Genomic DNA, 14,979 nt, shown 5'->3' on the forward strand with positions numbered 1-14,979 from the left:
ACTGCTACACAAACAATATTTTTAGACTTAATTAGATGTTAAGACAAGTTCCCATTTCGCCTTAATTTACCTCAGAGGTTACTAAGGCGAAATGGGAATACCAAATTTTACAGTTAAGGCGAAATGGGAACAAACCTTTGTATATACAGTCAATCATTGTTGTCTTGAATTGGATGGGACCAAGAAAAAAAGAAGTTCGAGATGTTTGAGAATTCAAATACACAAAAAGGTCAGTTTGTGACGTTTACCTCACTTCGACATATCCATGGCCAATGTATTCGAGATATCGAAGGTCAAGATACCGAATTATAGATTGATATCAATATATTTATATAGATTGGATGCACCATTTCACATACAGAAAATCTATATTACTTTTATTAATATTTTTCTTTATGATTTATAGGCATTCCTTTTTATTATATAATAAAAAATACTTTATAAATTATGTGAAATGTAAGGGGTGAGATCAAAAGATCAATGTCTTATGAAAAAATAATAAATAAATTAATACATGTAAATAAATAAATAAATTCAGGGGGGGGGGGGGGGGGGCGGTCACAAGCCCCAATGCAAAAGTTTTTGTTGTCCGATATCTACAGTTATATATAAAAAAAAATACATGAAACTTCATTCTCTTAATTGGTACATTTCTTTTTTTGTCAAATTACAAAAGAAATATTTTATTTACAGTGTGCTGAATATTAGTATAGTTTATAATTTAAAATCAACATTTATCACATTTATTTTTTTTTTGGGGGGGGGGGTCTAAATGAAATTAAACTTTGTAAATTTAGTTTTTTTGTCAGACATCGAATGTTGATCTCGCCACTTATTTATGACAACTTTTAAGAGCTAATAGGATGATGCAAACCAAGATATTTGGTTTTAGGAGAGGGAATCTTGGGATAATTTTACATGCTGGCAGAAGAGGACAGAAAGCTCTTTCTAGTGTGTTTAGTAAATTAAACAATTACTGTCATATACTCAACCCCATTTTTTTTTTTTTTTTTTTTTTTTTTACAAACATGTTAATACATAGCATACGTTCGTCTGCTTTATGGGATTTGATTTTAAAATATTTCATATATATGAATTTCTGTTAAAAATGTGTTAAAGAAAAAATATCAGTATTTATTAGCTTGTTTATTTTGAGTTAAATATATTTCCTTGCCATCTTTTAAGAAAAAAAAATTACGAAACCTATTGATTAAAACTTAACCTTAAAAATATAAAATGCTATGAAGAAATAGTAAAGGAAAATTAAAGGAAAATGATGAAGTAATTTTAAATATATTAAAACAGAATAAAATAAAAGGTTTTTGATGTATAAAAGTTATAAAGAAAAAAAAGTGTTTTACACTTACATGTACTGAACAGAGAGTGAAAGATATGTACATATTATATAAAATTTGAATTTATATGTAAGCAACTCATAGATCATTGTCTCCATTCCCCAACACACTAAAATCCACATCTACATGTATAATTAATGCTAAAAATAGCACTTGTCTTTTTCTTAGGTTAACTCAAGGTCTTAAGCGAGTAACAGCAACCAACCATATGTCATTGTTGTTTCTATATCATTTTTTTTTTATCTCTACATGAATTCTTCGCCATTTGTAAAAATAAAAAAAATAAGGAAGGAAGAAAAAATGAAAGCGACAATTTTCCTTAAAAAAAAAAAATTAAATAAAAGCGGAAATTTGGGTAGCTATATAATATCTATTTCTGCTCTCTCTACCATTGGCTCTTACATTCATCAATTGCAGTGGTTAGCACTAAATACAGTTGAACTTCGGTATCTCAAACATCGATATCTCGAATACCATGGGTATGTCAAAATGAATTGGAAGTCCAAACTGCTCTTTCATTATGTACTTAAACCTCTTTATCTCGAATCCTCGGAGTGCGTTTTGAAGTCATCTCAGTCACTCAGGGGATCAAGTGCTATCTGTTTTCTCCGTCGTTGGACGTTCGTCGGTCATAAACTTTTGACGGTTTGACCATTTTCAGCTACATCTCTTAAGAAACTGAGGCAATTTCAACCAGTTTTGGCATAAAGCCTCCATGGGTGAAGAAGAACATAAAATGTGAATTATATGGTTGTAAGATACAAATGAATAATCATTAGACAAAAATACTTTCTTATATATATTCGTATCATAGATATTATCGATACTTAAAGAACAGGACTGGATGATTAAAGGCGATTATTCTGGGTTTACTGTGATAACATTAGGCTGAAGCACTAGACTGTAGCTTTAGATAGGTGATATTGATAAATGGAAGTGTACATGTAGTTAACACTAACATAATTATATAGACCTTTTTTTCAGATTATCAGACAAACTATTTTTTTGTTCATTGATAACCCTATTTCTTTTGTTTTCTTCTATCAAATTGGTTTGCTTAATTATTTTATAATATGGTCATTCCATTGACCCTTTAGAGGATTGTAGAATATATTCAGGTGACCGTTTTAAGGTCCTTGAGCCTTTTTGTTAATTCAACATAATTAAATGCTTGCTGTAATTTTAGTCCTTTAAGTTAGATGTTTACTAGGTAGATCTGGAATTATTAGTTAAATTTGAAATAATCCTTAAAATATCAACTTTTTAACTTTATGTCAAAATTCCTGACGTGACCCCATTGTAGAGGTGTATAAGAGAGGAACAAATGCAATAAATAGACTTTTAATGCTCTAGCTAGCGAGAGTTTATGACTCATATCTAAACATATTTCCTTTTCACATATTTAATATAAGATATTAATATTCATAATTAAGTATTAAGTATTGAGAATATACGCCAATGTTTAAAATGTTATAAGATTTGGACACGTCATTTATATTTCTACACAAGGCATATATCGAAGAAAAGCAATCCTGAAAAAAAAAAAAACTTCACCATTCTGCAGGGAATCTAACATAATTAAGTGTTGTTTTCAGATTAACTATTATTCAATTTGAATAACGCAATTTAATGTCTTTTCGTTAGCATAAGTGAACTATGTTATGTTAAGAATAACAAAACGGACCTTTATTCTTAACAAAACGGAAGACAAAAATACTTTCAAGTATGGTGGCATATTTCTGCCCCCTACATGCAAGATAAATTATGTGAACAGGCAACATAATTATGTAGATATGCGACTTACTTATGTCAACATGCAAAATAATTATGTTGACATGCAAGTAACCAATATCTTTAGAGAATCTAATTTTCATCGATGAAATAACTTACCAAAGCCATTATATGACATGATACAAGTAAGATGCAACAGAATTATATTGACATGCAACTTATTTATGTTATCATGCGAGATAATTATGTAGACATGTAACTTATTTATATCAACATGCAAGATAAATATGTTAACATGCGAGTTAATTATGTCAACATGCGAGATTTGTATGCTGAAATGCAACTTATCATGTTGCATGTTGACATAAATATCTTGCATGTTACAATAGAACTCGCATGTTGACATAAATAAGTTGCATGCTGACATAAATAAGTCACATGTTGACATAAATAAGTTGTATGTTAACATAATTATCTTGCATGTTGATATAAATAAGTCACATGTCTACAATAACAATATCATGTTGTATGTTAATATAGATAAGTCGCATATTGACATAAATATCTTGCATGTTAACATAAATAAGTCGTATTTCAACATAATTCTGTTGCATCTTGCTTGTATGATGTCGTATACCGGAGTAAGTAAGTATGTTTACAAACATTAAATTAAATTGGATTCTCTAAAATGATTGGTAACTTGCATCTCAACATAATTGCATGTAGACATAATGATCTTGCATGTTGACATACTTTTCTCGAATGTTAACATAATTTATCTTGCATGTAGGGGGCAGAAATATGCCACCATATTCAAGTAAACCAGTTGCAAGACAGTTTGATTTTAATCAAAACAGAAATGCTGAACTGGATTTGGTAGATGAATACTTGGAGCTTGGGAGAATTGAAGGTGTTTTCAAAGGATGATATTAATTTTAGAATTGTATGTTATAAGTTATTTGCGATATCTTAAGAATTGTATATTAAAATTTAAATATATAGATCAAAATTTATCCATCGGAATCTGCTGCGGAAGTCTTTTTCCATATATAAAAATCTAAAATTGTACATTATAGAATGGAAAACACAGAGAAATATTTTGTGTAAAGCTGAGTATATAACTCATAACTAGTAAATGTTTTGTTTATTTCGAATTTAGTCTTTTTTAATAATGGTCCAGATTTTCGGACGAACAGAGTGAGGGGGAAAATAAGTATCCAGATGTAATGTCTAGCATCAAGGAAGGTTTAGATGAACATGTATTGACAATTTGCATTTTCGGTACCAAAGGTTACTGAAAGGAAATTTGTCTTACATTTTGTACAGAGCAATGAACGAAGAAAAAGATTTTGAAAAACAAACAAACAAAAACAAGAGGCCCAAGGGTCTTAAATCGCTCTTCAGATAAACTGCACAACCTATCACTTCTATTTGAAGCCGCTAAGTATCCTGTATATTTAGATAAAGCCTTGAAATTCCAAAGGTAGGCCATCATGACCTACATTTTAGATGAAACACTCTGAGAACCCAAGATGATTCTAAGTCAATTAGTACCTGAGAGTAGGTCATGGTGACCTATTTATCACTTGTCATTCTCTGAGGACCCATGATGCATCATCTAAGTTTGATGATTCTAAGCCAATTAATACCCAAAACATTTTTAAAATTATAACCATAAAATTTCAAAAGTAGGTCAGGGTGATCTACTTTTCAGTTGTCGTACTCCAAAGACCCAAGATGCATCAACTGACAAAGTTTGATGATTCTGAGCCAATTAGTACCTGAAATATTTAATTAAAGTCATATAAATTGAAAAGTAGGTCACGGTGATATACTTTTCAGTCCACCTACTCTGAGGACCCAAAATACATCAACTGACAAATTTTTATGATTCTAAGCCAAATAGTACTCAAAATATTCAATACAGTCATAAAATTTCAAAAGTAGGTCAGGGTGATCTACTTTTCAGTAATCATACTCCATGGACTCAGGATGCATCAACTGACAAAGTTTGATGATTCTAAGCCAATTAGTACTTGAAATATTTAATTAAATCCATAAATTTTGAAAAGTGGGTCATGGTGACCTACTTTTCGGTCGACTTATTCCAAGGACCCAAAATACATCAACTGACAAATATTGATGATTCTAAGCCAAATATTACCTGAAATATTTAATTAAAGCCATAAATTTTGAAAATTAGGTCACGGTGACCTACTTTTCAGTCGAAACTACTCCGAAGATCCAAGATGCATCAACTGGCGAAGTTTGATGATTCTAAGCCAATTAGTATCCGAAAATATTTAATTATAGTCATATAAATTGAAAAGTAGGTCACGGTGACTTACTTTGTGGTTGACGTTTTTTGAGGACCCAAGATGCATCAACTTACAAAGTTTTATGATCAAAGGCCTTAAAATGTCCAAATTTTGTATCTAAAATGCTTTAAAATCGAATGCCTGCAAAGTCAAAAAAGTAGGTCACGTTTTTTTTTATTGACGTTTTTTGAGGACCCAAGATGCATCAACTTACAAAGTTTTATGATCATAGGCCTTAAAATGTCCAAATAATGCCTCTAAAATGCTTTGAAATCGAATGCCTGCAAAGTTAAAAAAAGTAGGTCACTGTGACCTAATTTTTAATGAATACATTTTATGGCACCAAGATGCATCATCTTACAAGATTTAACGATTCTAAACCTCTCAGTATTCGAATTAATGACCTTAATTGTTTTGAAAAAAAATTAGCCATAAAATTCAAAAAGTAGGTCAAGATGACCTACCTTTTTTGACGTACTCCGAGTACCCAAGATACATCAACTGACAAAGTTTGATGATCAAATGCCTTAAATTGTTCAAAATATGCCTAAAAATCAATATGAAAAGAATGCCCGCAAAATTTGAAAAGTAGGTCACCGTGACCTACTTTTTAGTCAACATGATATGAGGTCCTTAGATGCATCAACTGACCAGATTTGATGATCCTAGTCCTTATAGTAAACAAAATATCAACATTTTAATAGAATGTAATTTTTGGTCAACTTTGAAGTGACCTTGAGACCACGCCCTTTGTCCCAGGGTAATGCCTTGAACAATGTTTAATCTACAACATATCTTCATCCTTTTGTGTAAGTTTAGTGATAATTTACCCAGTGGTTCTTGAGAAGAAGATTTTTTAGCAACCAGTACTTTTGTTTCTATTTTCCTAATTATCTCCCCTTGTTTAAGGGTCACAACCCTAGCTTTAGTATAAACTGGAGTCCTTGGGCCAAGAATACCCTGTGACAAATTTGACAATAATTGGTTCTTGAGTTATGGCCCATATTCTAAAAAGTTACGCACACCGCACAAATGTCCATAGCATTAGTTCTTTGAGCCTTTGGCTCAGAAGAGCTAATAAATTGCATAAAAAAGGCTTGATTCAAATGCAAGCACTAGAAGGAAATTTAATATCTAGTAATGAAGTCTTTTTTTTACCATGCAAAGTTATTCAAAATTATATATATCCGTTCGATAATAACAATTATTATACTTCTGTGAAAATGTTTCCTATATAAAGTTAAGAAGGTAAAATAACTATCTTGTATAGTCTAAAAATTTCCACGGATAGCAAAGCTATACCCGGAGTATAGTTTGTGCTATCCCCCCTCGGAAAATTTTCATGCAATTTTTGCCGCCAATTTTGATTTCCTATAATCAATCCATATACTGATGATGTCATACTGACTTCAATAGCATTGTGACGTCATCAGGATTTCAGCTTACTCTAGCAGTGTTATCTTATTCCAAACACTTTTTCAAAACTTTAATAATTTTTCTTATCATGTTTTGCCTATGAAACTGTAGTATCAAGTAATACAAACCCTCAGATATTATGATATACATCAGTATAATAAAACGCTTATATACTGGCTGTGATTGGGATAGCTCTTTCATCAAACCCTTGACAGGAACTATTCCCCTCGGGCAAGCCCTCTGGGAATAGTTCCTGTCGCGGGTTTGATAACAGAGCTATCCCACTCACAATCAGTGGATAAGTGTAAACTAGCAACTATGTTCTAGTATTTATAAATAGCACAAGAAAAATAGCCTGGACGATGAATAATAAGATAATTTTCTCATTCGAATACTTGTAAAATAAAAAAGTAATTTTATTAACAAATGTTCCCTCCACGGAATGTAATTACAGACACTATGTCCTCTTGATTTTTAGATTTTCCATTGTCTGCATGTAATTTTTTTGATTTCCATACCCCCAAGTAAACATCTGAATTCTTGTCGTTCTAAGAACGGATCGAACTTTGCGTAAGCGTTCAGTAACGTTTGTTTTTGATCCCGTTGCTAGATTATAAATGCTATATGCAAGTATGCCCAAATCAAGTATTATTGACAATGGTGGCAAAATTGCATCGGCAAGGGTGACGGCTCGTACAACCACGCGTGCAATGATAATTGGCAAGCCACCAAGCATGCGCAGTGCTCCAGTAGCTGTTTGAACAGCCGTCGCGTTGATATTGTTTGTATCTTCCATAATAAATCTTTCCATCTCTTTTTGGAGATCTGAAATAGATTTTTCCATGCATCGAGACCTCTCCCGTAAATTCATCTGATATCTTTCCAACATTGATATTGCATCCCTAGTTAAAACGAACTCGGTAATTTGGGTTCCTATGACAGTAGCACTACCAAGTGTTCCAATAACACCCCCTGCAACTGCTAAACCAAGAGAAACTCCTGCAGTGAATGGTGCTGTAATTAATCCAGCTATTGCCAGAGCTGATCCCACAAGTCCAACAGAGGATCCAAAGATATTCGAAATGTTAGCGTTTTGCCTACGACCTTCTAATTTGTCGATGATATCTGTGCAGAATATTTCAAGTGCCATGTTGCATCTCAACCAGTTGTCCAGTTGCAGTTTTGCTATTGTCAGTTTGTTTTTAACGTTAGTCATTTCAAAGAAAATGGTGAAATCTGCAATCAAAGTTATTTATACAAACTGTAAATAAATAAAAAAAAAAGCATTATGTAACACAGAGACTGATATAAAGTTACTAGAGATTCTTTTCCCTGCCAACGCTTTTTGTGCTCATATTTTTCTTTTTAAATAAGAAATAAAGCAAAGAAAAAAGAGAGAAAAAAACCAATAACCTGGCTGATCAGTATGCTTATGTTTTTCCACGACATTCCGGGGTGGCTCTTTCAGACAGTTGCACACTTGATCTTTTGGTACAATTCTATGATAATGCCCGGAAAATGTTCGATAAAGAGTCACATAGTAATTTGATCCACTCGATGCATCAAAGACACATTTGTGAACTGCATTTTCTCCTGCTAGATATTGACGTCTAGCAGCAAAATCATTAGGCTGTTTTTTTCTGACTATCTGTGTAAATAATGTCCATTCTGTTTCGAATTTCCTTTTATTTATTTTAGCGCAAAGTACATAAATTGGGACTTGAAAAAGAGTTGCAACTGCAAACAGTTCTAAATCACCTAAATCCATCCCGTCTTCTATGCGATCAGCAAAAAAATATGCACTTTCTTTAACTAGTGTTTTGTGGAATCGGAGAACGTCCAACGCATGATGCGCCCGATACTTGAAATTTTCTAAAAAATCGGAATCCGAGTTCTCTTTTTCTTTCATCAGTAGATGGCCATATACATCCGGATTTTCTTTGATCTCCTTCACCGTTTCCATCATTATCATTTTAAACTGCTCTTCATTTCCAAATATTTCTTTGCTGATGCACCGATAAAGAGAATAAGCATAATCCGACATATTGTCTAATAGGCGGTCTTTCATATCATCTCTTTCCATGATAAGAAGAGCTTCGGAATACATCGGTATGACTTTCATTTCCTGACGGATATCTTCAGTGAACACTGCAGGTTTAGGCTTTTCTGGCAAAAACGTTATAAGTGGCCAATGACGTTCTTTTGATGTCACTTTGCTGTTCCTCACTTGCTTCAGGTCTTAAAATACATGTTAATTAATGTTAATGAAAATAATAATTAGACTAACTTTCAATATTTTTCACAGATTAAAAGATTTAAAACATTTAAAAATTAATTTGTGATTATTAAAAATGGCTACCCCTTTCTGATGCTGCAACATATGGGTGAACCTGGAGACAATTGCAGCCAGTTTTTGGAATAATTCTATCAAAATAGCCACTCTCTCGATTGTACAGTATGGTCATGTAATATCGACAAGTAGGACTTCTTGCTTTGTTGCATTTTCTTGGAGAAATCAAAACCCATTGGTAAACACTTTCGGAATACAAAAACACGAACACGGGAATTTCTGTCCAGTCAGCAATAATCTCAAATGATTTTTGTACATCATCCACCGGAAGGCTGTAAAAGTTTAAGAAAACCTTACATAGGAATATATATATATATATATATATATATATATATATATATATATATATATATATATATATATATATATATATATATATATATTCCAAGTATTTAGTGTCAAACCATAAAATAACAGTTAATTACTGCTAGAAATCAACAGATATTCACAGATAAAATATATTTTTATAACATTCATTTTGGTGTACAATATACTTATGTTAGTCCATAATAAACACCATTGTCCTCATATTTTTAGGACAGCCGTCTTATATCCACATATTATTTACATCTCATTAGGATGATATTTAAGACCCTGTCTATGCATATGCAGATTATTTATACAGATTTCCTTATTCTTACCTGACAGGTATACTTGTATTTTCGTTGTCAAATATCTCCTTACTTATACACATTGAAAGGGTTCCTTTTCCTCCATTTATAGCATCTAAAGTTTTCCCCTCTTCCGCCATTATTTCAAGAATTTTTTCTATGTGCTCACTCATTGGTCTACTATATTCAGTAACACTGCTTTCTTGCATCATGTTTTCTTCGGTTTCCTCGTGATTCCATAAATGTTGGAAATGACGGTGACGTCCGTGCCTCTTTGAGTTTGGACAACAGGTTTTGATGTCTGTAAAAAACATTACGCGGTATTGTCAAATGTAAATCGATAATACAGCTTGCCAAAGAACCTAATATTTATGTCAGATATAGTGTATGTAACTTGCAGATGGGGGATCATATTACATGTAACTCGTGGGGGTCAATGTTTGTGGGCGCCAAAATTTTACTGGTTCGAGAGAACGTATTACGGCATTAACTCGGTGATACAAATGAATCATTGAATCAATAATTTGATAAAGTTCATTTGCGGGAATGTAAGTTTGTCGTTGAGGGTGACCCACGAAAACCACGATTATTGGTTCCCATTAATTTCACAGTATGTGGTCACTTATATGACCTATTTTATAGGTTAAGATTATATTGTATCTTTCGTTAATGTAGTCTTTCTGTGAATTTTCTAAATGCTATACATATATCTTTATGTAAGAATAAAGTCAATAAACTGAAGATTGAGTAATAGACTGGCCCCTTCCCTCATGAAAATGGCTATATGTATATGCAATACAACCCTTAGTTATACTCTTATTATACGTGTCCGTATATATGCATTTAGCATTGACTGCAAAAAGGTAATAAACTTATTTTTCTTATATAGTTTGAAACACAAAATTTGATTGGTAAGCAAGCAGGATGTAAACTTTTGATCACTCATATTGATCCCGCGGAATAAAAGCGTGACGTCACAATGCATTGTCTGTCTACAATCTAGCAAAAGAAAAAAAATAATCATGAAAATAAAATTGAAGTAACATAAGACATTCAATAAAATTGGTAATTTTTTTTCTTTCAAGCATTCATCTCTTCCAAATTTTCTACGGCTGGTGTAAAGACGAATAATGAACACCATAGAAAAGTCGAAAAATGACCCTGGTCATTGTTCTTACGGGTCATCATTCGTCTTAACATCGACTTAAAGACTTGCACGAGCTTTAACGTATATGGAATTCAGCCCAGGATAAATCCCCGTACACCTTGATAACGCCTGGAAACCTAATAATCTAGCATTTAATGAATTCCCATTCTCAGTATATGTATTCAGACATCAGCTTAAGAATTAATAAGGTCTCCAAAAATTCAATCCCACGATCAAATTAATAATGCAATTAATTACCGTTTATAAATATTGAAGTTTGTATGAAGTCTGCACTAACCAAGTTTCTGCAATCTCCTCAAATCAATCTCATCATTTATAATCGGAAAATTTCCACAAACATCGGGTGCACGCATGCAACAGAGACAATCATGGTCATTTAAATTGCCTTTAAATAATATTTCAGAAATTTTCTGGAAAACAAAAGGAGTCTTAAATGCATACAAATAACTCCCACATATAGGCAGGAACAATTTCGTTCCCTTGTTATCATTTTTGGATGTTGTTTGCTCCTTTTGAACTGGTATTACAAAGACCTCTACGTTGTAAACACTTGCAATTGCGAAAAAATCTTCAAGGGTAAAACACTGCCACTCCGTCAAATGTTTTTCAAAAGCTTCTTTGGTTAATTTTGCGAGGACTTTTTCTTTTTTTCCTGTGTCAGAAATAGTTTCCATGGCAGTATACTCGTGTTTAGTGACGTATGATTTGACATCCACGAACTGCAGGTAAACTTCGCGAAAATCATCTCCTTCCATGTGCATTTTTACACACTCTCTAACAGCTTGGGCATAATCTTTGTTTCCATAGATAATCTGGCTACAAAGAGAAAATATATTTGTTTTGGATTCAAAATGTTCTCTAGCTAATTTCGACGAAGAGTCGTTGTCTTCTCCAACAAGCATGAAGTTTCTTTGGAGATCTTTGAAATTATTTCGGAATCGTTTATCAAGACATTCAGTATGGTTTGCGTTGATTATTTCAATATGTAATCTTTTCAGGTCTGCAACATTTCCTTCTATGCGTTGGAAGCAAGGACATTCTGTATTTGTAATCAAAAGCAATACCAGCGGTGGTTGATCGGCATCGTTTTCTCGAATTACAGATTGAATTTTCAACGCTTTCATCGTGCCATCTTCACCCTCGAACAACAGAAAAATGACGGTTTCGATTATTTCGCTCACTGCATATATTTCTCGCAGTGTTGGAGCCGCTCCGCTTCGTTTGCTATTTTTAATATCCTCTTTGACTCTTCTAATCCAGGTGTGTGAGGCATCGTGATATTTTGGCTTGAATAGACTGAAATAAAATAAATGTTTCTCCTCAAATTCTGCCACATATTGACGGCATTTCGTGGATGTTCTCTGTGTTGGTGTAAGACTCCCAGCGATAGCGTAAAGCTCATCACTGTTATGGTTATGTGAAGATAAATCAAAATGCCTCTTTAGTTCTTTCAGTGAGCAACCTTGAGTACTCATTGTTAGGAAGTTTTTAGATGCGGTAATTTAACACAGGGAATCTGAAAAAAAAAGAAGAAGATTTTCTTATAAATCAAAAAATTAGATGTCCTTTTTAAATGAATATCTTTAATACATATATTATCAAATGCATGAAAATAAAATTACCAAAGGTACTATATATACGGATGCAGTATTTTCAAGGTCATTGGCATTCAATGCTTTTGGGCTATAATGGCGCTCATAATTCACGCTAGGTAAACAAGAATAAAGGTAACTGGAATAATGTTGTAGAAAGTAATCCTATATATTGTCACAAACACAAGCAAAATGTATGGGACATGTTACATGTAATCAGGCTATGTGCATGTTTCATTAAAATTCACTTTGTTAAACATTACATACTTATTTCTAAAAACTTCCAGTATAAAAAAATTACCAGGCATCACAATAATTTAAAAATAAAAAGATAAAGCGCTAAGATGCATTATTAGCTTGTTTAGAATTCCATAATGAATGTCCGTTCATTCTACTCCCCCCCCCCCCCCCCAAAGATGCTTCAACTGATCAGGTTTGTTGATTCTATGCTTCACAGTTTGCAAGACATCATCCTGACACGAGGAAAAGTGTGCTTAGCCATATAATGTCAAAAGATGGTAACAATTACCTATTTTTATTTTCTACACACATTACCCCTAAAATATAAACATTTGTAGAATACATAGTTTTTATCATGTTAAGGTAGTCCGATCCTCAGGTTCTGAAAATCAGGCATTGAATAATTGAAAATGCTCACAAAAATGTCTCTGATTTCTCAAAGTAACATGAATTTATCCACAGCAATTGTTTAAACTTTATAATTAAAGTTAATCATATTATATAGGGAAAATTAGTAAATTTCAAATAAAATTTCAGGAAATCTGAATAGAGACACTTACTATGCATTTTCTAATTGGAAACTGATCAACAAAAACATTTTTGGATTAAAAACTACAAGTATCCAGGCATTTGAAGAAAATTGCATGATTTTTATACTTATACAGTACTTTAGTTTCTTCTGTGTACTTCAACTATCCATAACGCATAGATGATAAAGTGTTTCCTTTCATTGCAAAACACCATAAATCATTTCTAATTTCATATCATGCTAATTAGCATTGGTATCTAAGGCTAAATTAAAGGAAAAGTCGATTTCTGTAAATCTGTATTTTTAACATACCTTTATAGGGTAAAAATATCAACGTTTTAAAAGACTGTTTCTAAAACTTCAAAGAACCTTGAATCACATTGAGATGCATGAAATGAAAATTGTTGCATGAAAAGATTTCATATTTAAGCTTCATGTTGAGACTTTTCGAATTAAATAATAAATTAAAGAGTTATCCTTCCTGGCTGAGGATCGGATATCCTTAAGCAAGGAAATGATTAATTTATCACCCAGAAAGTATCAGAGTATGCATAGCTATACACTGCCAAATTGATGCATCAGGGGTATAATTCTGAAGTGCAACATGTCCTTTCCCCAACATGGACTAACTGACTAGGTTTAATGATAATGGGCCTCGAAGCGATTAAGATATCATCGGGACTTGACTTGAGTATGCATAGCATACAATGTCAATAGGACAACGTAATACTTTGGTCATTACATCCTTCCCAAAATATGCATCAATCAACTGACAAAGATGTGATGGACTTTAGCTTAACCGTGAAAGATGTAACCAGGTCAATATCATATAATGGATAGATGTAGAATTTCAAAATCAGGTATCAGTGACAAACGTAGTTATGGGTTCTGAAACATTTTTCCCAAGATGCGTTAGCTAAGAAGGTCTGATTACTTTATGTTGCAAATTGAGCAAGATTTTTTGATTTTTACAAAACTGACTGCAGTGTATGCATATTTATATATAGTTGCAAATTGAAGTCACCACGACAGGTTTTAAACTATGGCATGCATACTTTCCTCTCACATTACATCACTTGACACGGTTTGATAATTCTAAGTCTTACAATGGGCAAAATATAACACTATAAAATTGTTAAATGGGATCACAGTAGCCCCTTTGTGGTTCAGGACATCCATGACCAAGATGTGACAAATGGCCAAAGGCCTCACAGTATGAAAGATACAACCTGGGCATAGAAAGCTAACTGACGTACATACAGTTGTAAAGTGGAACGTCAAAAAAAGCAAATAAACTATGTCTTAAAATAATGGACTATTTATAGTGTTAATAATGAAAAACATAACAATGTAGAAAAAACAAAGATACCTTTAGCACACAATTTTGAAATTTCACAAATTACCTTGAGAGAAGAGCTGAAGAAGAAACCCTTAGACCTAGGAAGTGTTATCAAGTATGACGAATACACAGTCTAGGTAAGTCTACCTGTTCAAATTTATAAATTTTATAAACTGAAATTTAATGTCTTATCTAAGGTGTGCAAGTTAGTGCATGTATGCTTCTTTATCAAGTAACGTACAAAGGGGTACACAAATTGACAATTGACACGTTAAGAGGTTTAAAAGGAGAAGGAGAAATATATGGGGTCCTTAAAAAAAGTATATTGGC

The 14,979-nt window shown here is 32.7% G+C and overlaps 1 protein-coding gene across 1 annotated transcript; it reads right to left on the bottom strand.

The window, feature by feature from the left end:
- Nucleotides 1-7,068: 7,068 nt before the first annotated feature.
- Nucleotides 7,069-12,455, bottom strand: LOC133178587 (uncharacterized). Its single transcript, XM_061313305.1, has 5 exons — nt 11,227-12,455; nt 9,812-10,082; nt 9,180-9,442; nt 8,234-9,058; nt 7,069-8,056 (listed from the first exon to the last, which is right to left on the bottom strand). Exons 1-5 carry the CDS (start codon nt 12,422-12,424, stop codon nt 7,278-7,280), a joined length of 3,336 nt encoding a protein of 1,111 aa, XP_061169289.1. The 5' UTR covers nt 12,425-12,455; the 3' UTR covers nt 7,069-7,277.
- Between the last annotated feature and the right edge of the window lie 2,524 nt (nt 12,456-14,979).

The sequence above is a fragment of the Saccostrea echinata genome, unplaced genomic scaffold (assembly GCF_033153115.1).
Source record: "Saccostrea echinata isolate AGI-Se365-2 ecotype Australia unplaced genomic scaffold, CSIRO_AGI_Sech_v1 ptg000003l, whole genome shotgun sequence".
In the NCBI taxonomy this organism is placed as follows: domain Eukaryota; kingdom Metazoa; phylum Mollusca; class Bivalvia; order Ostreida; family Ostreidae; genus Saccostrea; species Saccostrea echinata.